General features: G+C 41.7%; 1 protein-coding gene across 10 annotated transcripts; it reads left to right on the top strand.

Moving 5' to 3' along the window:
* The first annotated feature begins 2,493 nt into the window (after positions 1 to 2,493).
* On the top strand, positions 2,494 to 25,437 carry LOC120309877 (TLC domain-containing protein 4-B-like). 10 transcript variants are annotated; one of them, XM_039347519.1, is made up of 9 exons: positions 2,561 to 2,860; positions 4,220 to 4,301; positions 6,368 to 6,469; positions 7,334 to 7,504; positions 7,717 to 7,806; positions 15,344 to 15,402; positions 18,096 to 18,190; positions 21,542 to 21,615; positions 21,930 to 25,437. In XM_039347519.1, exons 4-9 carry the CDS (start codon positions 7,350 to 7,352, stop codon positions 22,219 to 22,221), a joined length of 765 nt encoding a protein of 254 aa, XP_039203453.1. In that variant the 5' UTR covers positions 2,561 to 2,860; positions 4,220 to 4,301; positions 6,368 to 6,469; positions 7,334 to 7,349; the 3' UTR covers positions 22,222 to 25,437. The 10 variants fall into 10 exon arrangements, with proteins under 10 accessions (XP_039203457.1, XP_039203452.1, XP_039203453.1 ...); XM_039347521.1 differs by lacking the exon at positions 2,561 to 2,860 and adding an exon at positions 2,867 to 3,069; XM_039347518.1 differs by lacking the exons at positions 2,561 to 2,860; positions 6,368 to 6,469 and adding an exon at positions 2,503 to 2,550.
* The last annotated feature ends 2,078 nt before the right edge of the window (positions 25,438 to 27,515 follow it).

Below are 27,515 nucleotides of genomic sequence, written 5' to 3'. Positions count from 1 at the left end.
AATTTAATCACTTTGTCAAAGAATGAAATAAGATTGGTTTAGCATGGTCTGTTTTTAACAAACCTGAGCTGGCTTCTGGTTATAACTTTATTTGTTTCTAAATGTTCACAGATCTGTTTTTTGTGTATTTTTTTTTCCAATATCTTCCCAGGTACTGATGTTAGGCTGATTGGTCTGTAGTTTCCTGGCTCTGTTTTTTTTTTCCTTTTTTGACTGTAGGTCACTGTAGATCAGTGGTTCTTAACCTTTTTAATGCCGCGACCCCCAACCGGTCGTAAGTCGAGGACTACTCAACTGGTCGTAAGTCGAGGACTACTCAATTGGTGCAGCACGGTTTGCAGAATGGGACTTTTGGCGGTCTCAGCAGGGCAGAGACATCCTGGACAATTCCTGTTGGCTTTTGAAAGCCAATAGAATTAGACTCTATTCAAGAGAGTCTATTCTATTGGCTTTCAAAAGCCAATAGAATAAAAGGGAGTAGCACAGCTAAGGAAAAGGGGGAAAAAAATGGTGAACTGCGTTGTTTGGCGACCCCCGTGAAATGGTCGTTCGACCCCAAATGGGGTCCCGACCCACAGGTTGAGAACCACTGCTGTAGATCTTTGACGGAAAGAGGGTTGGAGCTATGTTTCAGAGGCTCCTTAGACTACATGGGCTCACATATTGTGCTAAGTCTAAATTATTTACACTCCTTATCCTCTCCTGAGAATTGTCTTCTGATTGTTTAGACAAACTTTATTGAATAAAGAACAGTTGATTAGCTTTGCCGAACAATCTAAGCCAAGGGTATCAAACTGCCGGCCCACGGGCTGGTTGCATCATGCGGAGGCCGAGCCCACCCCAGCTCTAGCAATGCAAAAAAAGTTGCAATACATCGCAACATGTCACATGACGCGGCGACTTTGACACCTGTGATCTAAGCTATAAAGAGGAGTTTATGAACTATGTCTGCATTCAGAACACATAACATTAAAAACCAAGTGTATTATATTTTAACTGAAGCAATGTTTACACAACCCATGTTGTAGTGCACACATTATGCTTTGCTTGGTTTGTGGCATATTGTATGAACATGGCCACGGTGCTTTGTAAATATGATTAATGGCTTACTGTGAACCCATGTGACCATGGCTTATTTCATAAAATATAGTTAAGTGCACAATAGCTTACTGCAATTATATACAATATACATAAAATCATGAATTATGATTCTTTTAAATTTTGATTTTCACATACTAAAAAGTACAACCCATTTCAGTAAAGCCTCTCTATTGTACAGTATTTTATTATCAAACTTCATGGAAGACAAGTAAGATGGCATTATACACACACATGGATACACAAATTTCCTCCTAGACTGGCTAGTATGTCATATGAATATAATTTAACCCTATGGTATCAATTAGGTCCTAAATATAACATGTTTAGTTTTTGGATGCTTCTCCAGTGATTATAGTTTGCATCCACACTTTATGTCTGTATGTAATGGGTGAATTTAATCAGTTGTAGCTTATTTAACTAAGCTTAATTAAACTTAGCATAGTTAACACAATGCACAAGTTCGGTCAGTGACTTGATTTTTTTTCCAAACGGGACATTACTCAAAACACTGAGCCAAACCCAACAACTTACAAGATGTCTTAGGTCAGAAGTCCCTAACCTTTTGGGACCAGTTATGTTGAGAGAGGTTTTTCTGTGGACCAGAGGGGGTGTGGTTTTTGTGTGCTGCCTGCATTTGTGTGCTGGGCTTTCCTTGTTTGTGGGGACCGGTTGCTGGCATGCTGCGGACCAATACTGGTCCACGGACCGGGGGTTGGGGATCCCTGTCTTAGGTAATACGTGCCACTGTCATGGTACTTTGAATGCTGGACTGAGATAAGGGTCTGAAATGCAGAGTTCATTGGGTGAGTTGTATCTTTTTCTTGCCTCAACCTACCACACAAAGTTGTTGTAAGGATAAAATGAGGGTTGACGGTACATATCCTGCTATAAAATGAATTCCTTAGTCAGATCTAATAAAAAAAAAAGGTATCACTGCATGGACTAGTTTGGGTTCACACACACTCAGCCAAATTGTAATTTGCTTGTTTGTGGTTGAACACCTTGTATAAATCTCAGTAAACATGATATGTGATTTAGCAAGCCGTGTGAACCCTGCAGAATCGATTTCCATGTCGTGTGGAGTCGGATCCTTTCTACGTGAAAGGGAAGATACCTGTCTGCTAGGAAAGGTGACACGTGGCATCGGCAGGCAGGGAGGCGGTGCTGAATTTAATTGCCAAGTTCGGCGGCGGCGGCAGAGGGCGTACTTCCTCAGGACCGTCTCCGTTAACATGCTGGCTGCGTTCGATGGCAAGCCCGGGTCCCGTGGGGCAAGGGTTGCTCAGTGACCTGGGAGATCAGAGGGAAAGGAAACGTGTTACCTTGACTGCGTGATTTATGACTGTCGCAGTCTGCGCGGGGTGGGGATGGGCGGGAGGCGGAGTAAATCCTGAGGAAAAGGAGAGCCGGGCGAACCAAAAGGGAAAATAAGCAGCCTCGAAATTGAACGTAATTTGTGCACCGTGGAGCAGGGCTTCCCTTTCGCTTTCTGTGGCAGCACACTCGCGGGGGAGGGGGCAACTCATTCGCCCCACCCAGGTTTTGGCTTCTCTGTTTCCCTCTCCCAGTCTACGGGGCGGGGGAGGAACCGGGGCTGTGAAGCAGCGGTCGATTGGCCGAAGCGGAGGGGGGGCGCTGGTCCGTCGGGGGGGGGGAAGGAGGGATGGCCATCGGACCGAAGTCCCGCCTGGATAGGCTCAGCGTCGTGGGCGTACTTGTGCCCCCGGCCGAAAGAGAGGCACCAGGCAGCCGGAGGGAGGTGAGTACCCCGCGCGGGTGAAGGCGCGGCAGGACGAGCTATAAGCTGGCTTCCTTGAAGCCCCCCTCCCAAAACATGCATGGGAGGGAATCGTTTTGAGCAAAGGGCGGCAAAGCTTGGCATGTCAAGTCGACCCGATCGCCAGCTGGCTTACTGCTTGGCGAAGGGCGGGAGGAACGTCGGTTTTGCGAGGAAAGAAGCTGTGTGAGGTAGGCATAAGACTGCAATGCTTCGGGAGGTCGCAATCCTGAACGGCAGAGGCGCTCGGAGTTCCTCGTTTTGGGGACTAAGCCTGGCGCGCTCGCACCTTCCATCGCCATAATTTTTGCGGGGAAGGAACTGAAAGCAGTCGCCCTCTCGGCGGCCCTCCGGCTCAAAGCGGAGAAGGTCCTTTGGCCGTGACACACGGATGTAACACGTAGTGTGGGGACGTTGCATCAGAAGAACCCCGGACAGGGGGTTCTGTGAGCCTGTGTTTGTGAGCCTTTACAAATCAGAGTGGAAAAATGGGAAAGGCCCCCCCCCCAAGGTATTCTTGGGAAATGTCACATTAAAGATGTGACCACACCAAGTGCAGAGAATGTGGGGAAAGAAATTGCAGTTTAGTACTTAATTGAGGGCATCAAAAGTGTTTAACTCAGGGCACAATTTCACAAAGATAAATGAACTATATAGTCTACAGGTAGGGAAAAGGAATATATTATCTATCTATCTATCTATCTATCTATCTATCTATCTATCTCTCTATCTTCAGCAAGGGACAGATTAAAGTGAATGGTTCTGCTTCACCACTGGAAAAGCTCATTTGGTCCTGTATTGGATTGTTATTATCATAATGTAAAAGAGTCCCTGCAGCCTGAATGTGTTGAGGCAGCTCCTAGATAAAGCACACCTGCTGCATTTGATGTTAAAAATTTATATCCTACAATTGGAATTTGACATTTGAAACCACCCAAGATGGCTTATGTAAAAAAAGAACACATTTATGAAATACAACCACAATATTAAAATTCAAATTGCCAGATCCAGCAAACTATGACTAAAGACCCTTCAAGAGAGGAGGGGGAGAGAGTTCCGTGTCAATGGGCTACTGTTTGAAAAGGTCCAATGTTGAAAAGAGGCACACCTGTCAGAACCGTATAGGTTAGTGGCAGTGACTGTGGCTGAGCAGAAGGTGGTCATTTCCTATATAGGTATTTCCCGGAAGGAGGCAAGAGATAGAAACAGGCCTACCCAGCTGCCCCTGTCCCTTCAGTCCAAAGTTTCTTTAGACTGAAAGTAGCTGTATAAAAGTCTCCGATTCTAGATTGTGCGGCTGGGTAAGTCAGTTTTAATCCAACCTGACAACCTCTCTTACAGCTGTTTCTCTAGGGGCAGTGGCTTTGTATGGGGATCGTCTCTTCAGGAATCTGTGAAGTTTACAGATCACTCTGCACACATAGTAAGCTGTGGTTTAAGTTGGTATAACATAATTAGTCATGAAGTAACAAAAATGTTTTGCATGTTGTGATGTATGAATCCAGAAAGTGCAGAGTGCTAGCATATCCAGATGGACACTAAAGAAATCAGGCTGGCTAATGGCTATTTATCTATCTGACTTCTTATATCATCCTTCGTCATACCTTAACTGCAAGATGGCCTTTTCAAGGCTAAGTCTGTTATTTCAATTTGAAGCATCCATTTTTCTAATGTGTTCACACAACACACAGAATTTATCAGACCACAATTTAACCTAGTATATTGTGTGAATGCATCTTGTGTGGTTAACAATGATTTATATACGTACAGTATACACTTGTATATAACTCAGATAATTAAATGCTGTGAAAATCCTGTGGCTGTCCATTGAAATCCTTTCCATATGTGATGGAAAACTAATCTCTGATAGGCAATGTTATATCATTTTTAATAATGCCATTTTTTTCTTTGTTGCCAATATATTTATTATAGACTCAAGTCATCAGTAGTCTGTTGAAACAGATTGCAATATGTAAAGTACATTTCTCTTTCAAATGCAGCAGTTCCATTTGAATGGGTTAAAGGAAACAAAATAAACCTCCACCTAAAACAATAAGAGTTAAGTTTATATGCTTAATCATCTCGCAGGGCATAATGTTTTTCTGATTTATACTGTGCTGTGCTTTGGTAAAGGATGATGATGATGCATAGGAATTTATTGTATGCCTCAATAAATTGAACTGTTATTTTTCATTAATCTGTAAATCCTTTGAATACCCATTAAGAGTATTTTGTAACAACTGGCCAAATCTTATTGTATAAGATTAAAGATTGGGCTAAAATAATTGGCATTTCTGCTGCGAGACTGATTAGCTTCTGGATGCACATTCTGGTCTAAAACTACAAGGTTTCATATATGAAGATTGAATGAAAAGTAATGCCTCCAATGGACGGTGACTGGGCCTGTGTCTTTAGACCCACATTCCTGATTGTCCAGGAGCCCTCTTGAGCCCTGCTTAATAGCTTGTGATCTCACAGTCTTAACTCCTTTTGCCATTCAGCTCAGATTTGATGTTATGCAATGTTCATCTATTCCCCAAATTGAAGGAATCCTTTGTGGGCATCTGTTTAGGTTTAGAAATATTTAAAAGGATTTCTGAACAAAGAATGGGAACAGGTTGTCTTGTGAGCATTACCCTTGTGAGTAACGTATAAGTAGCTTGATGTCAGTTCAAGTGAAAGGCAGACTTTAGAATAAATTTCCTAGGAAAATCATGACTCTTTCTGTTGAATTTTGAAGTAAAGGGGAGGCAAACCATCATTAAGTGGTCAACTGCAAACCATTACACAGCTTGGGTTTTGAGTGGGGCTGTTGTTTTAACCCTGGGAGCTGAGGTTGAATGCTACAAGTTTATTTTTTTAATCTTTGTACACTTATGGGTGGCCAAACAAATCATATACATAAATAGATAAAATGAATTACAGGGTTTAAAAAATGAATAGACATATAGAGTTAGCTGTATATTCATTTGCAGCAAATAGTTACTTGGTACATGAACTTACTCTGAAGTAAAGTAAAGATAATGTCAGCAGTCCAGCTTGACTGCTAATGACTTAATGCAAATTTGATGTGTCCACGCTGTAATCGCAACATGAATAGCATGGCAGTCCAGGGTGGATAATAATCAAATGTTTCTTTAAATTTTTTTTTTTAAAAAATCAGATTGTTTTTATTTAAATCAGATTTTTTTTTATTTTTATCAAATTTATTTTAATAAAATGCTTTTAGAGTAAAAATCTATCTAAAGACAGTTTTCTATTTAAGATATATTAATAATGTAATTTATTCAGCATGAAATGGAGCTTAGTTATTTAGCATGAGGCTGTATGTTCTGCAATATTTACATTTTTGGTAAACTCATTCAATGAATCCAAGCTCTGCAAGCTGAGATAACAGGCACTGCATTGATGCATTCACACAATAATATTAAAGATTCTAACTACAAGCAAGAATGAGTCCTTATATTTAAAGAGCACCTGTCATTTCAGATCCATCATGGCAGCGCCTGTTAGCAGGCATCCACTCACCTGCTGCCCGCCACGTCCCTCACCTTGCTGTGTCACTGCCGCATCACCAGCCATCCCATTAAAGTGAGTCTGTTGGTGAGTCAACAGCAGGTCAGAGGATGAGCCACTGTGTTACAGAGATGACAGTTGCTCTTTAAAAATTATGACTTAAATCGAGTTGATTTAAATCAAGCCTTTTTACTTTTAAATTCAACTTGATTTAAATCAGATCTACCCTGTGGCAGTCAATAGGTCTGTGGTGGACAAAAACATTTTGGAAATTAGACTGTGATAGTATTGGTGGGCAAAAAAGGAACACCAACTGAAAAGTTTCCTCCACTAATTATCTGTCTTTTATTAGTAGTAATCAATTTTTAGTAGGGGCCTTTCTTTTCTTTTTCCATGTTCTTAGTCCTACACAGAACTGGATTCTACTTTGCAAGATGGCTGTGCCCATTTTTGCTTGTCTTTGGTTTGCATAGAGGTTGTTATGTGTTGTTAATTCTCCTAATCATCTCCCTTCAGAATTCATTTGATGTTCTTATAATTTTTATGCTGTACATATTGTTTGCTGTCCCCATTTCTTTTTCTCAATTTCTCTCTTCTTCTGAGAGAATTCAATTAATCATATGTTTGCCAACCCAATACTCCCACATTCTTCTTCAATACTTCCATCCCCTACCCCACCCCCCACCCCAGGATCCACTTTTGACCAGCTTCCATTTCCCAATATGACAATCAGATTTAGGGAGAGCTTTTCATCATACAACTATTTATTTTCTCTGTCTTGTTTTGTCATTATGATTTTCAGTCCTGATTTTTCGACTTCTCTCTGTTTAAAGAATTGGTCCCTTTTTTGTCTCTGCCCTTAGTTCTGAGGCCTTTTGCTGGAAGAGGGTCTAGCAACTCTGTTCTCTACTCTGAACAGACCCTTTTGTCTACTTGCAGGTGCTACTGAAACTCAATGGAGGACTTCACTCGCCTGGGTTACTGCACTGTGGCTGGCAGCTTCGTAGTCTTCCAGTTCTCCTTTTCTGCCCTCAGCCCCCAGCTGTCCTTGTCCTTGAGCCCCAGCTACTCCAGCCTTCCTTCGGTCAAGCAGAGTGAATGGAATTCCAGGTAGAGAGAGGCTCTGGTGGATGTGGCTGGACGAATGGTTGCGAGATTTGCAGTTCTCTCGCCTTTCCACTGTAAGAATCTCTATAGAACTTGAGAGGTTATGTTCCACTCCTAGTGTGCTTTGCACAGAATAATTGTGTGCATATTGCAAGAGAGAGATCGTTGGCTAGGGCTGCAATTATGAAATAACCCTTATGTGTTCTCCTCTTTAGATGTGTGTCTACTCTTCATGCGGTGATAGTCGGCCTCTTTTGCCTCTACATCCTTTGGTATGATGATGCTATAAATGCCAACCCCATCTGGTAAGAAATTACAGGCAACCGACTTGCATGCATGTCTCCTAGGCACACATGTATAGATTTGGCAGCCTGCTCTCCCTGGCAAGAGAGAGAAAGAGAGGAAGAGGAGGAGGTGTCTATGAGCCTGATTGTTTTCATTGTGTTGAGAAGCACAAGGACTGTTTTATGCTGAGAAAGAATAAGCCTTTGTTATACTTTGATTTTAGGATGTGAGGGATGGAAACAGGGTCACTCTAGGCAAGAGGATTTGAACTGGCCCTGGCATTGAGCCTAAAAAGGTGCAAACACTCCTCCCCAAGCCATAATCACTCCTTTAATCCCATTCCACACATGCCCCATAGATCTATGCCTCCTTTTTCAATGAATGGGCTGAGATTCTAAAGCTAAGAAGGCACTGATACCATTACTGTGTCTGTCTATAGCACATTTTATCTTTCTGCTCTTTCTCCCCAATTCCTGTTTAATCCCACTTCTCCAGTTTCCTTGTTTGGCCTTGCACGTGGCATGACTGAAAGTCAGGGCACTCTAGATTCTGAACTGCTCATTCAAGATTTGGCTGCAGAAGACTCATGGATAAAACTTGACTAGATAAGCTATTTGTCAGAATCCAATTATATTTCATCTTTAATTATCAAATATAGAAACTCCCAATTCTGCCTTCTCTGGATTCTGCCATAAGGGGGAGAACAAAGGGGCTTTATGGCCCTCACTTCCTTCAGTAGACTTCTAGGGAGCTGAATGTGTTTATTGCAACTTCAAAGAGAGACTTTGAATGTAAATAGCATCAAAGAACTTTACCATCACAAAAGAGAGCTAATTACCTTTCATGTAGTTATCTGAAGTCTCCATACAGACGAAAGAAAGGAGCAAGGGGGTGGAATTGTGATGCCTGAAACTATCACTGGAAGGGGGAGTGATTGGGTGGGACTGCTGGGGAACCCCTTAAAACCTTGAATGGGAGAGCTTGGACCCCAAGTCCTGTCTAGCATGCCTGCAACCACTTCTTCTTAATAAAGGATTCCTGTTGGAAGAATTATTCCAAGAGTTCTGTCTTCTTAAGATGCAAAGTGGGGTGGGTCCTTACATTAGACAGGACTTGCAAAATTAATCCACCTGGAAGGGAGACCCTTGCCGGGGGATTTTGCAAAAATTTACCATGTCAGACAATGGAGCAAGAGAGGGGGAAAACTCCCTGGAAAGAGAGCCGCTGACCCAGTTGGAACCTTGCCAGATGTTGGGATCCGAGAGGTCAGATTCCTCGGGAGAAGAAGTGGTGGAGACACGGGACCACAAGCCTCGCTGGTCAATGGGCGTTGGAAAGAAAAGTGAGTGGGGAAAGGAATCAAGAAAGGTGACCCTGAGACGGGGGACCAAGCAACCAGAATGGAAGCAGGAGATGGAGAAATCCCTGCACGCAAGTGAAGAGGGAGGAAGCTGGGCACCGTACTCAGACTGGATCCTAGAGAAAGCTATTGACCTGATGAAGAGAACTCTCAGCTTCCTAGGAGAGGAGAATACTGAGCCCTACGGCCGCCCCAGCTCCTGGAGCCGCAAAGGGAGAGACACCGAGGGGGACGTGGAACCTGCAACCCCAGGGACATCTACTGATCCAGGAGCCCCCACCCCCTACCGGACCACAGATGGCAATCTGGACGGAAGACACTACCACCCACAACGGAGGCACCGATCCATTCCAAGACGTCCACCGTTGGAGGTGAAATTCAAAGGGGAGCCAACACGCTTGGGGTTTTTCCTAACCCAAGTCCTCAGCTACATGGAGGAATATGGGCAGGACATTCCCAGCGACAAAGCCCGCATCCGGATCGTGCAATCTGCCCTGGATGGACCAGCTGCAGATTGGGTGGTGAACTTGCATGACTCCAATGCCCCAGAACTCAGTAACTTCAACCGTTTCATGTCCTCTTTGAGAAGACGATTTGAAGACCCCCTGGCTGATCGCAAAGCCCGTGAAAGATAAAAACGATGAGGCAAGGCAAACGCCCAGTGGCTGAGTATACACAAGAATTCCGGGCCATTGCCAGCAAACTGAATTGGCCAGAAGACATCCTCCTTGGCCATTTCAAAGACGGACTAAACTATGATCTATATGATGCTTGCCTGCCCCGAGGGGACCACATCGACTTGAGGAATGGTACGTCTTGGCAGAGGAAGCAGAGATCGACATATTGAAGAGGCACCGCCGAGGAAAACAATGGAGCCGCCCCCCGCCTGAGCTGACACACCAACCGGTGAAATCATCGGATACAGCCAAGAAGCAAATGGGGTGTTTCAAGTGCGGAAGAGAAGGGCATCGAGCTGTAGAATGCCGCTCAAAGGCCCCCCAACACAACCCAGACAGATCCCCAATCAACAAACCCGGAAAGTCTTCAGCTAAGCCAAAAGAAACGGCCATGAGAATGATGGAAATTGCAGAACCCCCCACTTCTGCTCACCAAGGGGAAAGAACTCCAGCCTACACCACAGGGCCGGTGGATGCCTCAGATGACAGCTCGGAGGGCGAACCCCTGGTAAGTGGATGCATCACACCCATCTTCAAAACAGTGACTATATTAATCCCCCCCATGCCCGAAGCTGTGAAGGTGAAAGCCTTAATAGACTGTGGCTGCACCCGCTGCCTCATTAGCCCAACACTAGTGGGGAATCTGGGCATCCCATCCAGGAGACTGGAACAACCAATCTCATTTGGCCAGCTAGATGGATCCATAGCAGGGGGGGTGCCAGCTACCCTAGCCACTCTGCCAATACACCTCTCCCTGGGCAACCATGAAGAGGACATAACGTTTGTGGTGACCCCAGGTATGGAATGCCCAATGATTCTAGGGATGGAATGGTTGAAAAAATGGAACCCCTGGGTAAATTGGAGGACGACAGAAATCAAATTCCCGAAGGGGGACCCTATGGACTTAAAACCCCAAGGGAGGCTACCAGAATCAAGAATAGAAAAAGCATCCATAGGAGAGGAAAAAAGATTAACAGAAATACCAGAGGAATATAAGGACCTTGCTGAAGTCTTCAGTGAGGAGAGGGCGAATGAGCTTCCCCCCCACCGACCCACAGACTGTACCATTGAATTCAAGCCTGGGGCAAAACTCCCGAAGCCCAGATTATACTCCATGAGCCCAAAGGAGAAGGAGGAAATGGAAAGATTTATAAAAAAAAACCTGGAGAGAGGTTTCATTGAGCCAGCCAAGCCTAAAGTGGCTGCCCCGGTCCTTTTTAGAGAGAAGAAGGATGGCTCTTTACGTTTATGCGTGGATTATAGGGCCCTGAATACAATCAGTGAAAGCAACCTATACCCGCTGCCCCTCATGAAAGACATGCTGTCACACCTATCGAAAGGGAAAATTTTTTCTAAACTAGACCTAAGGGAAGCTTACTATCGCGTGAGAATTAAGGAAGGGGACGAATGGAAGACTGCATTTAACTGCCCCATGGGGTGCTATCAATTCAAAGTCTTGCCATTTGGATTACAAGGGGGCCCTGCAGTCTTTATGCAATTAATCAATGACGTTCTAAGGGAGCACCTGTTTAAGGGGGTCCTTGTTTACTTGGACGACATTCTTATCTTTACTGAAACAAAAGAAGAACACGTCAAACTTGTCAGAGCGGTTTTAAAGAAGCTGCGAGCCGCTCACCTATATGCCAAACTCTCAAAATGCGAATTCCACCAGGAAAGGATAGACTACCTAGGCTATCGCATATCCCCACAGGGCATTGAAATGGACCCAGAGAAGGTCAAAGCAGTATTAGATTGGGCGCCACCCCGCACAAGAAAGCAACTACAAAGTTTCCTGGGCTTTGCAAACTTTTACCGCCAATTCATCCCCTCATTTGCCCAGATAGCCTTGCCCCTCACTAACTTACTAAAAACGAAGGGAGCATCCTCAGTAAAACCTAGCCAGCCACTAACATGGACAATGGAGTGCCAAGCAGCGTTTGAGAGACTAAAGAGACTTTTTTCTGCCGAACCAGTACTAAGGCACCCAGATATGGACAAGCCCTTCATAATACAGGCAGATGCAAGTGATGTGGCAGTGGGGGCTGTGCTATTACAAGAAAATAATGATGCAGTATTGCAACCCTGTGCATATACATCCAAGAAACTCACGGAAACAGAACAGCGCTGGCCCGTATGGGAGAAGGAGGCTTATGGGATACGTTGGGCATTACTCACGTGGCGACAGTTCCTGGAAGGCAACAAAATCCCCTTCCAGGTGTGGACCGATCACAAAAATTTAGAAGCCCTGAAAACGTCCAGGAAACTCAATCCCAAACAAGCCCGCTGGTCTCAGCATTTTCACCAGTTCCAGTTTAAACTCAAACATTTACCAGGGAGAAAGAACTTCCTGGCAGATGCTCTATCTTGCATGCCTCAATATAACAGCGCACGAACCACAGACTCTAGACCAATAATGGCAGAGTCACAACTGGCAGCACCAGTAACCACAAGAACCCAAGCCAAATTAAAACCACAACTGGACAGCCAAACTGGAATTGAATTCAGAAAAAGTTTGGAAACAGATGAATGGTTCCAGAAAAACAAAAATGTGTGCACAATGAGAGACGGGTTGCCTTGGGTAGGGGAAAAGTTATATATACCAACAACCCAAAGAATCACGTTCATGCAGCTTTGCCATGACACAAAATCAGCAGGGCATTTTGGATTTGTAAAAACTTTACACTTAATTAAACGGCAATTTTGGTGGCCATCAATAAAAAAGGACATAGAAAGTTATGTTGCCAGCTGCCCAACCTGTGCATCGGCAAAGAGGTTGCAAGGGAAGTCGCCAGGGCTATTACAACCAGTGGCAATCCCTCAGCCCCCTGGAGGGAAATAGCCATGGATTTTATAGTGGAATTGCCAGAAAGCAATGGGAATACTGTTATCTGGACAGTCACGGACCTATTTTCCAAACAGGTGCACTTTATCCCTTGCCAAAAAATTCCCACTGCAAAGGCCTTAGCAAAACTTTTCATCCAGCACATTTACAGATTGCACGGGGCACCCCAACGCATCATCTCTGATAGGGGAGTGCAATTTACGTCTGCATTTTGGAAGGAATTTTTATCCCTCTTAGGGACCACTCAGGGACTGACATCTAGCCATCATCCACAAGGGGATGGACAAACGGAACGGTGCCATTCGGTACTTGAGCAATATTTGAGATGTTTTTTAAATTTCCAACAGAGTGATTGGACGGACTTACTTCCTTTTGCAGAAGTTGCCTACAATAATGCAGTCCACTCCAGCACAGGCTACACTCCTTTTCAAATAGCCAACGGGCAAAGTTTCAACCCTATGCCAGAGTTAACCCCAAAAGAACCAACGATCCCTTCACTGAAAGAATGGATGGAAAACCTACAAAACACCTGGCCAATAGTCAGAAAATCACTAGATGAAGCTAGGCGGGCATACAAAGCACAAGCCGATAAAAAAAGGGTTGAGCCTACACCATTCATTATAGGAGAAATGGTGTACTTATCTACAAAATACCTAAAGTCCCTACAGCCCTGTAAAAAACTTGGACCAAAATATATAGGACCTTTTCCAATTAAAAGAATCATAAATCCAGTAACAGTAGAATTAGAATTACCCAAAAATCTCAGGCAAATACACCCAATTTTTCATTGCAGCTTGCTGAAAAGAGAGCATCAGTCACCTCTACGGCCAAAAATCCCCCCCCCCACCTCCAATCATGGTGGAGGGTGAACAACACTTCGAAATAAAGGAAGTCCTTGACTCTAGGAGATATCATGGAGCAACTCAGTACCTAGTTGCCTGGAAACACCTCCCTGCCTCACAAAACGAGTGGGTCCATAAACGTCATGTCAGAGCCCCGAAACTATTGAAGAAGTTTCACACAGAGTATCCCAACAAGCCTAACTAACTTTTATACCTGTTTTGTTTTCTTGCAGGTGGATCTCTCTTATTGTTAAGAGGGGCCGGATGTCAGAATCCAATTATATTTCATCTTTAATTATCAAATATAGAAACTCCCAATTCTGCCTTCTCTGGATTCTGCCATAAGAGGGAGAGAAGGGGGAGAACAAAGGGGCTTTATGGCCCTCACTTCCTTCAGTAGACTTCTAGGGAGCTGAATGTGTTTATTGCAACTTCAAAGAGAGACTTTGAATGTAAATAGCATCAAAGAACTTTACCATCACAAAAGAGAGCTAATTACCTTTCATGTAGTTATCTGAAGTCTCCATACAGACGAAAGAAAGGAGCAAGGGGGTGGAATTGTGATGCCTGAAACTATCACTGGAAGGGGGGGTGATTGGGTGGGACTGCTGGGGAACCCCTTAAAACCTTGAATGGGAGAGCTTGGACCCCAAGTCCTGTCTAGCATGCCTGCAACCACTTCTTCTTAATAAAGGATTCCTGTTGGAAGAATTATTCCAAGAGTTCTGTCTTCTTAAGATGCAAAGTGGGGTGGGTCCTTACACTATTTTAAAATAAAGCCTAATACAGTACACAGGGGTGAAAAGGTATATGCTTGTGCTTCAGAATTTAAGTCCTATCCATCTTCTTTTGCCTTCCCATCTCTTCAAGGTGGCTGCAGTTGAAAGATTGATGTAACAGTTTTCTCAAGCCTGGGAAATAATGGTTCCTGCTGTAGCAATTTCACTCCTGCCACCAATCACATTTTGCTAACAAATGGCCTTAAATTAGAATTTCATAGAAACATATTAATACCTCTGCTTATCATGTCTTGTGAGTCACCATTGCTCATGGACATTTTGAGTTAAAGATTGATTTTCTACCTTGAAAAATGAGGTGGGAATTCTATGGGCATTTCAAATAATAGAACTAACCATACAGGACAGTAGTTCAGAAACATATTATTACTAGACATGAGAACAAAGAAAGAACACAGGTGGTTGGATCCAGGAGAAGGCAGAAATAAATCTAATAACTATATGACGATTTATTACTCCATTGTTTACAATAATTCTATAGGGTAGGACACCATTTAATTTTATCAGGATTTTATGCTATTTTATATTGGGGAAGGGAATGAAACAGAATAATGAAAGCAGTATTGTATCTTTGTGAAAGAAACCTTGCAAGTTTTGTTTTGTATGTCATAAAGTCACACACATGTACAAAATAATCCAGAGCTTCCAATACAATGCTATAACAGTTCTTGTGTCATTCTGACAAATGCAGCAAGCTTTGTATATGTATAGGGGTTGTACATATGAATGTACATGTATATGTGCATGTGTACATATACATATGTATCAGTTTATCTACATATGTGTGTGTACAATACATATATGTATCAGTTTAGCAACACTGAAAAATATAGGCCCAGAAATAAGCTGGTTGACGCTAGAAGAAACTCTGAATGACTAGGGTGGAAATGACCTAAAAAGTCCTTTTTCCATAATGCCACATGAGGTTGCTTGATGGAGGGTGGGGAAGAAATGGGCCTCTAATGCATTAGGAAGGGGGTTCCTCTCTCAATATCAGATCTTTGTCTTTTGACCTTGTTTCCATTCATTCATTTTGTAGGGGAGATCCTAGGTTGGTCAAACTGAACGTAGCTGTCACTTGTGGCTATCTGCTCTATGGTAAGCACCCCATCATTGGGTTTCACAAGGTAGGCTGGAGGGTTTATTTTATTATTTTATTTTATTGATTAAAGGTATATGCTGCCCATTTCACTGCTGGAGTGATTTTCAAGGCAGCTTTCAGATTTGCTATCAAGATTTTCTTTGCCATAATAAACCGGACATATAATGATCATCTTGTCTTTTCCTTGCCTCCCTCTCAGCCAGTCCTACTGGGAATACCTCCTATGTGAGATCCATTGCAATATACAAGCAGTTATTACTTCACTAAGACATTTCCAATAGCTTCTATCCAAAAGAGTTAAATCAAAGCAAGACTGCTGGGAGCTCATGGCTCCCCCCTGTTCTTTTATCATGATGCAGTGAGGTGGAGGGGTCCTTAAAAGGGAGAAAACTTTGTAAGGGGTTGCAGTGACTGAGGCCAGTCGAAGTTATGTTGTCAGCTCACTGGGGGTGTGTGTGTTGTATTTTATTGTTGCACTTTTCCTTTCAAACATTTTGCCCCATACTGCTTTGAACAACTTTTCAGCTTGACACTTGGAAAAAGCCAAGTTTTCAAGTGAAATCCAGATGTCTAAATAAAGATGAACAAATCTACCACTGCCCTATGATGTGCTCAAATGTCACATGCCTATCTTTTCTTTGTCTTCCTTTAAGCCAGTGCCACTGGGAATATCTTGTAATGTGACCCATTATAGGACATTTTCCTGGAAGTGGCTGACTTTAACTATTAAAGAGGAGCAATTGGATTAGACTCAGAAGAACTGCGTTTGCTGCTATCCTGTTCTTCCTTTCCTTTCCTTTCCTTTCCTTTCCTTTCCTTTCCTTTCCTTTCCTTTCCTTTCCTTTCCTTTCCTTTCCTTTCCTATTACTACAAAAATACATAAAGTTTATAGAGCACAAGAAACTAAATACATATAAGCAAATAAACAAAACAATAAATCGGTCATGTAGAAGGTATGACAAAATAAGTAAGTTTTTATTTGATATTTGCAAGAGCGTGTGTGTTAGTGCCAGGTTTTCCAGCTTAGAGAAGAATTTCAAGTCCCGTCCGTATGGCTCCAAAATTTTATATATTATATATATTCTACAATATTTGGTCACATGCCTCTTGTCTTCAAACAGTCCCATTGATAGTATTAAAGCCAACCGTTTATCTCCACACCCTTTTTATGTCATATGAGATACTTTTATGTCATATGAGATACTTCTAGGAAGGTAGAGTGGTTGAAATATTGGCTGAGGCACTTACGCTCTGACAGATCACTTTATCATTAAAACTGGGGCAGTTTTCAACTCAATTCTTGCCTTCCAGACTTAAAGACTCTGCTAGGGCAACAGGCTCTGTGGTATGTAGAGATCTTGCTTCTCTCAACGGCCCTAAAAACGTGGAATTACAACAAGGGAACCACAAATGGAGATGAAGCCAATCAAGTGGCTGATTCGAGTGTGTTGTTGCAACCATGGGGAAGGGAGGGTAGTTTATTATGAGTTTTTATTATGCAGTGGATTTTTAAAATGTTTTTTTAATGTTTGATAATTTGGTAGGTGATTGGCTTACAACATTTTAAAAATCCATCACATTGGAGTCACCTATGAATGAATTGAGCAGCTATATTAATTTGTTAAATAATAAATTAATAAATGTGTGGATTATGTGAATAGGGGGGTAAGGTTAGAATCAAAAGTGACCGAATACCGGTGCAAGTCGTGTTACCTGCAATTGCCTGTCAATTATTAACTATCAGATAGTATTTTAAAAAAAATACTAGAAGAATCTGAGGTGAATTCAGTCCTTTTCCAAAGAAAATCCTATTCCCATAAAAATGGGGCCAGGGCCATGAGAATTTATTTTGCTCCTCAGTGCTGCCTATTTTTAATCTCCAAGAAGGTTGGCACAGATTGCAGGGCTAACTCTTTGAGAGAAGACAATGAGCCTGATCATGGTTTGTGCAAAGGACCTTTTCCCCAGCATTTGCTCTGAGGAATTATTTTACTTTCAGGAGTTCCCCTCAGCCTTTTTTTTTTTTTTTTGCTCATTCACTTTTGGCTAGGATTTCTCTGTTGCCCAGCTGCATTCCGAGGACTCTTTTTTGCTTCTGAGATTGGTTTAGATTGGATCTTCCCAGTGAGGTTTTGATCTCACCTATTCAATTAGCTGAGATCTCCTTCCTCAAACAGAGACTCTCTGTGTAAAAGCAAAATTTTCCCCCTTCCCTCTGGTTTGACAAAATGTTTTGTTTGGGGAAGTTTAATTAGTTAAAATTATTTACTCAGAGGAATCAGTGGATTGCTGAGTTCCTATTAAATCAAGGTCACTTTAAGAAAGGATTGGGAAACATGTAACGTGTTTGCCAAAGAAGGGCATTTTGTATGCAGAATATTAGTTGAGTTGTTCAAGAATAGATGATCTCAATGCTCAGACTGCCGGTGTTTGCCATGCACCTGTGCTGCTAATGGCAGCAAAAAGAGAGAGAAAGAAATTAGGAGTGAAATGTTTTCTACCCACATTTGGAAAAGCCTCAACTACTAAATTCCTGCAGGTAGCACAGGTGAAGCAGGGCCACAGGAGAAAAAGAAAGCACCTTACTCTTGCATTTTCTTTCTTAAATATGAAATCATTTTCTATATGTTTGTTTTCCAGTAAAAACAAGCTACTTGTTTATGAACATATGTTGTGCTCTGAATTCTAGATCTGTTGCTGCTAGTGCGCTACTGGAAGACATTGGGGGATTCTCTTTTCGTTTGCCACCACTTGGTGGCACTATATGCTTATGGATATGTATTGGTTAGTTCCAGAGATCTTTAATTTTTCTGGTGGGTGGGGTGGGGGAGAGAAGACTTTATTCTTCTTCCTTTAAAAAAGGCTGTGCTTCTTCAACATGCTTCAGTGCTTTCTGCATTATCCATCACCTCAGCATCCTCCAATCCAACTTCTATGAGCAAACATTTTCTGGTATTTGCCATCTGCTCCCTCCCAATCACCTGAAGGGTGAGACAGTTAGTTATCTTCTCTATGTTGCTTTAATTGTACAAATCCCGGACCTGAAAAAAGGAGGCCAGATGCAGAGCATTCCTAAGAATGAAGAGACCTAGGTTTGTTATGCAGTAGAAATAAAATGTAAAGAACCGAGGATGGCAAACCCTAACTCTTTGCTGCCATCTAGTGGTCACCTGGCTTTTGTTGTCCTCATTCAGAAGACACATACAATACAGGTAGTCTGCGACTTACGACCACAATTGAGCCCAAAATTTCTGTTGCTCAGGGAGACACTTGTAAGTGAGTTTTGCCCCATTTTACAACTTTTCTTGCCAAAGTAGTTAAGTGAATCACTGCAGTTAGTAACACAATTGTTAAACGAATCTGGTTTCTCCATTGACTTTGCTTGTCAGAAGGTCACAATGATTCCGGGACACTGCAACCATCATAAATATGAGTCAGTTGCCAAGCCTCTGAATTTTTATCATGAGATCATGGGGAATGCCACAATGGTAATTGAAAAATGGTCGTAAGTTATTTTTTCAGTGTTTTTGTAACTTTGAATGGTCACCAAACAAACTATTGTAAGTCGAGGACCACCTATACAGTGGGGGACTGGACTCTTTAGAGGAGAAGGTGTTAGAAGCCTTGAATTTCTGAGGTGGTGCCCTTTAAGTCATGTTCGTGTTGTAGATTCCCAACCAAAAATGTGAGATATCTGACTTCCCTTAAAAACACATCCATTCATGCTTCTAAGATGCAGTGGGGAACAATGTTCTTCCAGAATTCTGCTCTATTGATTCATTCTGTGGTCCAGAGGGCATTCCCTGCCTAGATTTTACACACAATTTATTCCAAAACAATAAAGCCTATCCTAGAATAATACTTATTTTAGGGCAAAACATATTCCAAATGAGTCACAAAAATAAAGTTTGCTGATTGTAAAGATTTGATTTGATATAAGGAATAAGAGAAGATTTAATGAATCCAGCATTTAAACCTCCCTATGGCAATTTTAAAAATCAGACATCTTTCAGAGTAATCATATAATGAACTGGTATAAAGCCAAGTCAGGGAAAAGTCAAGGTTTAATAATTATATCCCCAGGCTATGCCAAAACCTAGAAGTTATCACACTTGAGTGTGGAACCCCAAGGAAAAATGTTCTCTTTAGTGTTAGAAGTTTGAATTTCTACCCAACAAGAAGTTTGGCATATTATCCCTACATCTGTCAGATAGTTTTGGATCAACTGTATTGTGCTCAAATGTTAAGCCAGTATAACAGAAATTATAAAACAATTTCCTGAAATCTTTGATTCCATATAAGAAAAGAAATATCACAGTTGGCTTTGTGAATCTATCATACAATCCAAACTGATTTGAGCTGAAAAGGTTCCTTCCCGATCTCCAATTGTCTCTGATCATATGAGAACACACATATATAGATTTACATGTAGCTACTAGAAAGTGAACCACTTCAACAAAGTGGCAGAGAACCCAGGTAAAAATAAAATATGCAGTTTCTCCTCAAAGTTCCTTTTTCATCTTGAAATATGAATGAAAAAAAATCACCGCATGTCAATGAAGAGGGAGTACAGAGAAAACTTCTATGCTCTATATCAGGGGTGTCAAACTGCCAGCCCATGGGCCAGATGCATCATACCAAAACCGTGCTCACCCCATTGCCGGCAGTGGCAAAAAAATTCACGATATGTGACAACACGTCACGTGACGTTGCAAGTTTGACACCCTTGCTCTATATGAATGTTGCAGGTTCCTATGAGTCACCTAGAACTGAATATAAAAGCCCAATAAGCACAACATTATGGGAAAGATGATAGATATAGATAAATAATAAAACCAATTAAAATAAATAAAGAAAAGTAGCATATATAAGACAAAAGTATGTAATAGTGAAATTTATATTTAATAAGGAAAAAGAAATGTTAAAATATATTTCATATACAAAATCAAAAAATGACCCAATTGTTCAAATATTCTTTTTATTGAAAGGGAAGTGGGAGAGGAGAGGAAAATTGACAGATCATACTTAATCAGCGGTCCTCTTCTGTAGATTAGATATAGATTTAGTCTTCCAGTGTTATATAGTAATTTTGTGTGTGAAAAGTCCACAGTTCCTGATGTACTAATAAATTCTAAAAGTTGAGAATATAGAATGTAATATATCCTTTACTATGACCTTTACTAAGGTCATATTTAAAATCATGTGAATTTAAGGCCAGAGTATATACCGTAAATGCCGGCGTACAAGGCAACCCGGCGTATAAGACGACCCCCGTCTTTATAGCCAGGCCGCATTCCTAGAACGTCGTCTTATACGCCGGAAACTACCAGTATTTCCGGCGTATAAGACGACTCGGCGTATAAGACGACCCCCGTCTTTGGCGCCGATTTCAGCGCTCGCGGAAGTCACCTTATACGCCGGCATTTACGGTAATAGTCAAGCAGATCTGATGAATTAGTGTTTCAATTTCTAAATTGCCTGTCCTGATTGTGTCCCCTCCTTACTCAACATTTTCTGCAGTTTCTAATATACACTCAAATAGTTCAGTCCTCTTCTGCCTACTTTAGGATTAGGACTCAAAATTGTTTCTCACAAAACCCATGAGAACCATGGAACTTAAGAAGGAACAAAGGCACCAGGGCCAAAGAGCTTGAGCAAGTGCTTAAGTTGAATAAACTACCATTGAACAGACAGCCAAAAATTTGATAAACCAAATTAGTTTTAAAAACAGCTATCATAAGACATAAGTTGAAGTAAAATTGTAAGAGACCCAGTTTACCTTCCAAACAGATCTATTGACTGTTTTTAAATTGGAAGCACCCATTATTTCATGGTAAAAGTATCAATGTTATGTCTGCAACCTAAACTTTCCTGAATTTATTTTGTAGCATTAAATGTAAATATTGATACTGATCTTTGAAAAAAAAAGAATGTTTTAGTGGTAGCAGCATGTCTGCCTATATTAGTCATCTGTTCTATTGCTGTCTAATATATTTTACTTTTCTTTCTTTCTGGGAAAAGGAGATTTGAGATATCTGCTTAGAACTTTAAAGATTCAATGAAAAAGGCAAAGCCTTTAGTATGGCCGTGGGATGGTAAAACCAAAATCTGAGGTATTTCTTTCTTTTGTCATAGAGTCGTGGGGTGCTTCCCTATTTTGCCAACTTCCGTCTCCTTTCGGAATTCTCTACACCCTTTGTGAATTTGCGGTGAGTTTGGTGATATAAGAAACAAAATGGGTGAATTCAATAGCTTGCCCAAGAATGTGCACCAGTTTCTTGAAAAGGGGGCCCTTGTATCTATGTTCTAGGAATGGACAGCAATCACCTATACTCCTTCCCCATTAAAGCCACAGGGCTGAGCTCAACACCTCAACCCTGTTGCATGCTCATATCTAACTATTTTAGTTACCTGTTGTAATCCTGAGGGTGATTTTTATGCTGCTGCTCTTCTGGGGGAGGTGGAGAATCTGAATGGACTAACATCCATTTGATTTTTTTTTTTTAAATTTGTGTTGCCTCAGGTGGTTCCTGGATGCAGCTGGCTGGCCACGTACTTCAAGGCTTGTTTTGGCCAATGGCTTGGCAATGACTGTAGTGTTCTTTATGGTGCGCATTGCTGTCATCCCCAGCTATTATATGCAGGTGTACTCTTGGTACGGAACTCCTGAATATGAACGTTTGGGCCTGGGTGTACAACTGGCCTGGATTGGGCCAAGCATTGCCTTGGAAATGCTCAATTTGGTCTGGATGTACCGCATTGTCCGTGGCTTCTACCGAGCTTTATACCGGTCTAAGATCTACAAGGCAGCATGAAGAAAGAAAAGTGGTGATACTTGACCTGGAAGACCCATGTTCTGCTGGACAAAGATGGATTTCCTTTTCTAATCCCCTTAGAAGCCATTAGCCCTAGGAATTGCTCCTGACTATGTCCTTGGGGAAAGAATCCCAGAATCATTAAAAAGGGAGCATATAGTTTTCCATTCAGTCAAAGAAAGGTCTTGGCCAAATTGACTAGATTCAGCGATTTGCCATCTTCTAGAGATGAGGCTATAGATGCACTTCACAGGGCTGAAAACAGGCAGTTTTAAAATGGAGGTATATTTAGTCTAGGGATTCCTTTGGCACAAATGGGAATGCTTGGGAGACACAGTGGTCAACAGTTTCCTGGATTGGGGGACTCTGCTGATACTCCATAGGACTTTTGAATGAGACTTCACCACTGAACAGGTGGTGTTTCTAATAGATTCAGGAATTTAATCTCTTTCAGCTATCAGTCTGTCCAGGATGATGATCAGGTACCATTTCCTCCTTGGAAGAAAAGACTGGCTCTGGGGGAAGAAGAGATAGGAAATATATATATGAAAGTTATCTTTCCTTGATTGCCAGTTTGCTAGGGACTTTTGGGCCATGTTTAGTGGTAAAGTGGATGGAAAATAGTGGAGGGGTGAGGGAAGAAATAGTGCCCAGTTATGACTACAAACGGTGGGATTTCCCAGGACCCAGTGGCCGGATTTCAGGACCTTGGTTAGAAGGACAGCAGTACTGTAAATAGCATCCTTGTTTTACTAAATCAACTGAAACTTGGCATTCCATCGAAGAAACCTGCTGATACTATAGCGGTTACACTCCTAAAGACCAGAAAACAATAGTTTTAATAAGGCTAGCATCAAGGCACACTTGCCTTTGCTCAGTGGTTTGGATAAATCAAAACCATAGCGATATCTGTTGCCTCTGAATGTGCCAGGAATTTAACTCCCAAAATCCCTATCCACTATGGCTGTATTCCATTCTGGTGTCATTCCTTCTTGTGCTCGCTGTTCTTGTATATGACAATCACATCTTCCCAACAATAGTTTACAGTGAAAGTTTCTTCACTCCCAAATGTATGCCTCAGTGAATGCAGCCTTGTGGAAGGGTATAGGCACTACCACACTAGGCTGAACTTGTTTAATTTCATTGTTCTCAAGAGTCTAAACAAGTAGCTGGTGCAAGATTCCATTTCTTTTAAAACCATTGACAGAAGCTTCTTGTTTTCCCCTCAATGTTTCTATGTCTTTCTTCTGTTATAGTTGTTTTTCATCCTGATACATGCAAACACAGCTACCAGTACAGAGACAGGATATCATGATGTTGGCTTTGTATTAGAGCTGACAAAAGTGTAACAGTAAGATAAGGCAAATCTTAATAGAATTCATTTATGAATTTTGAAATCTGTGAATTCCAACAGATGTCAGGGTCAGAGGACTAATTGAAACTTAGATAGCATCAACACAAACCTAGAAGAACAACAGCATTGTAGAAAATTCCACAAACCTACTAATGCCTCATTTACTAATCTGGAATAGCACACCATGCTGATGTAGAAGGAGTATGCCTATGTGTTGCATGGCTAGCAATTGCTAATTTTTAAGAAAGAGTAAATCTATCTAAAGTCATCCTTAATAACAACAACATTTAAAGAAAATGTACATTATTCTATTGGCTGTGACTAATGGATTCAAGTCTTCCTACCTTTTTCTTTATTTAAAGTACATTAGTAAAATAGGAGGTGGCCATCTGTGAAAACCAGCTGTACTGTGATTGGTAGATAGTTTCCCACCAGCTGTCATTCAGAAAAGGGGAGGGCAGGAAGGCCAGAGGGTTTAATCCAGGGATATCAAACTGTTGGCCCGCGGGCTGGATGCATCATGCCAGCCACTCCATTGCAGGCAATAGGAAAAAAGTCACGATATATCATGACACATGATGTCGTGAGTTTGACACCCGTTTTTTAATCAATGGGTTTGCCTAACATGCTCTGCACACCTAGAATCAGGACACCATCATAGGGTGTCAATGCTATAGAGGCATCTATATAGGTCAACAGAAAACTTTATGGTTGCATCATTTTTGCCAGCTCAAGGATGAGTGGATAGTATTTTAACCAAAATATGAGGAAAGGCCCTAGATTCAGAGACCATGAGTTGCTTGCTTAACACATTGGTTTTAAAGTAGCACTTGAGAGATAAATTTGGCTTAATATATAGTGTGAACATAGTCAATGAGAGACTTCACACCCAAGGCATTCCAGAGAGAGGCTTGATTACAGAGCTCTAGAAGCATTTAATTCTGGTTGCATGAGATGCCTAGAACATGTTTGGCTTTGTTGAATGTAGTTTTTTCTCTGATTTTAGATTACTCAATACTTCATGCTCCTTCAGTACAGTATGTTGATTCTTTGTGATGAAAGCCTTTGACTATTCATTCTTAAAACTTCCTTATTTAGATACCAGATTAGAACTTCTTAGCCCTTGGGTTAAATCCAAGTATACAGTACCAGGCCTATTCTGTCTTCAGAATTAAAAGTCTCCAGGAGACTTGGTTCCACAAGATCCATTGACCTCCTAGTTGATTTCAAAGGAGAATTTTCAGATGGATTGGGCTCCACAGTTTTGAAAAACCAAAACTGACTCCAAGTGCTAAATGTCTTAACTTGGTAAACAAATGCAAGCACTCTAAGATTGTTTCTTAAATTTATAGTATTTAAAAGTATTTGGTGCTGGGAGAATGAGCTGTGATCTTTAAACAGAAGCTGAGCAGCTTTGTTCCTAAATATGTGCCTTAAAACAACTTTGCCAGACAGTTATCAACCTCAAATAGACTGCCTCATTTTGTTGCCTTCCAGTTGTATTAGACTGCAGTTCTCAGCAGCAGAGTTCCCAGCAGCATGAGAACCCCCTCCCTCCCTCCCTTGCTTGTAATTGTGGGAGCTATAGTCTCAACATGTTGGGAAGCTATCAAGTAGGGAAAATTGTCCTAAAAACTTGAAAAGGCCCTCTCAGTTTTTAGATTTCTGCAGCCATTATTCTATTCAGATGGGCTATACCTTGTATATAGCAGTGAAAAATTATTGATTTTTTCCCTGCAATTTTGAATAATTAAATTCTCACAATGCAGTGTTTGTAATTTTATAACTGGAATCAATGAGTGTTAATTTAAATAATATAAATAAATAGTATTAATTTATTAAACCCCTCTGTTTTGATCTTATGTGAGCATCTGTGAATTGTACTTTGTGGATGTTAAATTTCAGCCTGAGCTGCGGGTGTGGATATATTGATGAAAAAGTCTGCACCATATATGGATAGATGGAACTTAAAGGCCACATCCCACTGTGCTTTACTGAATTCCTTCTTAACATATGCCTAATGTAGTCTGTCAGGCATCTGCGTTGCAAAAATGAGAGGAAAGCTCATTCCAGGACAAAAGTGCTCCTGCTTTTACTACATTGTCTTCTATTTCCCCCCTCCCTTCCTTTATATATTACTATAGCTTTGGATTTGTGTTTCTATTAAGAGCTAAGTGTCTGTTGTGTAGTAAAATCACACAATGAACCCAGCCTGGCCTTCTGCCAAATGTGTTGCCTACAAGATCTTGGGGATATCTGTGAAACAATGAAACAGCTGGTGAGTGTTGTGAAGCAAAAAAAAAAAAAAAAAAAGGAACACGTTTCAATCCAAACAGACTCCAGACAAGATGTCCTCTGTGGTCAAGCAAGAGGAGAATAATATTCAAAGCTTAGTTTTCCCTTTCAAATATTTTATAAAATCAGGTGACCTTGGAATATATTTGTAATTATGGAGGGGTTTTGTCTATGTTTCCATTTGTTGTGTCACGTTATTCCCCTCCCCCATTTTGTTTCTGTGTGGTAAATTGTTTGTTTTTATTTTATGTAAGTCTGCTTGGAAATGAAGTACTATTTTTTTTTAAGTGAGCAAAGTGATTGCTTTTGGAACCAACTCCTGGCAACTTAAAGACAAGAAACAACCTTTGGGTTCAGTAGGTGTCCCATTCATAATTTTGGTGTAAAATTGCTATGAGACTTATTTTTTGCTGCAACAGTCTAGCATGACTACTGCTGTGGAAATCGGGAATCTCTGAGAAATCATACAGCAGCAATATGGGATCATTGCAGACAAAGACCTAACCTGGCTGAGGCTTGGACCGAGTTCATACATTTTCCTGCATCATGGTTAATTTAGTGAATAGGCCAGTTCACTAGATTGCATAGAATAGACATGTCAAACACAAGGCCCGAGGGCCAGATGCGGCCTGCAAAGTGGTTTCATGTGGCCCGCGAAGCCATCCTGGAAACAGTAAGAGAATGGCCCCCGCTACCTTGGCCCTGGCCTAGGCCGTCTGGGAGCCAATATACAATTTTGTGCTGGCCATTTATGCTGAAACACATTCAGTCTTAGCTCCACAAGGCTGTCTAGAAACAGCGAGGAACCAGCCCCTGCCGTGTCAGCCCTGCCCCCTGGTGCATGCTGGGTAGGTGTCACCTTTTGTGAGGAATGAAGAAATGGACCATGCCTTGGCGCTTGCCCACCCCCTTCTGCCAGAGACCCTCAGATCTGTCCCACTCCCTGCCCAGGCACCCACAGACACCCTTGACGCGAATGATGTAGAGCTGGCTATGCCCACCCAGTAGGCCACACCCACTCCATCCACACCCACCCAGTAGGCTGCACCCACTCTGGCCACACACACCCCAGGGCAACTGCAATGCTGATGCGGCCCTCAATGAAATTGAGTTTGACACCCCTGGCATAGAACAAGGATGGGCAGCCAGAGCCTTTGGGTATTATGACCCTCTGCTCCTCTTTTCTGGACCTTCCCTGGGCCCTCTCTGATTGCAGCTGTCAAAAATCAATGGTGTTGTTTTTGGCATTTTGAAGTAGGAAAGGGGAGTGCCTGTCAGGTGTCATGAAAAATAAGAGCCACTATTTTGATCTTTTTTTTTTTTTTACATATACCTACATGTTCCTGGTAGAAAATACATGAAAACTATGATGCAAATCCTTATTAAAGTTTGGTTGTTGTTGTTTTTTTAAACTGACTTTAAGCAGGAAAGTTAAGAAAAATCTGCCCAGTCTCCAGAAATTACTTGCTATTGCTGAATTACAGAAGTATTGCCCTGACCATCCACCACTGCTTAGTTTTGTACTAAGCCATTGGTTCATGCTTATGATTAGAGCAGAAGTAATCCTTACATATTTATATAATTAAATGCATTAGGTATAACCCTACACTGAAGGCTAGATTTTTGACTCTTGCTATTGTCTCTT

This window comes from Crotalus tigris, unplaced genomic scaffold (genome assembly GCF_016545835.1).
Source record: "Crotalus tigris isolate CLP2741 ecotype Arizona unplaced genomic scaffold, ASM1654583v1 scf7180000018084.670488, whole genome shotgun sequence".
Taxonomy (NCBI): domain Eukaryota; kingdom Metazoa; phylum Chordata; class Lepidosauria; order Squamata; family Viperidae; genus Crotalus; species Crotalus tigris.
This window is presented reverse-complemented; position numbering and strand designations above follow the sequence as displayed.

What these genes read in the sequence shown, in the direction of transcription:
- LOC120309877 (XM_039347523.1), top strand. Translation starts at nt 7,350, where the DNA reads ATGGAGGACTTCACTCGCCTGGGTTACTGCACTGTGGCTGGCAGCTTC. An exon ending in CAGAGTGAATGGAATTCCAG is followed by an intron (nt 7,505 to 7,716) that starts GTAGAGAGAGGC and finishes TCTCCTCTTTAG; the next exon opens with ATGTGTGTCTACTCTTCATG. An exon ending in ATGCTTATGGATATGTATTG is followed by an intron (nt 18,191 to 21,541) that starts GTTAGTTCCAGA and finishes CTTTTGTCATAG; the next exon opens with AGTCGTGGGGTGCTTCCCTA.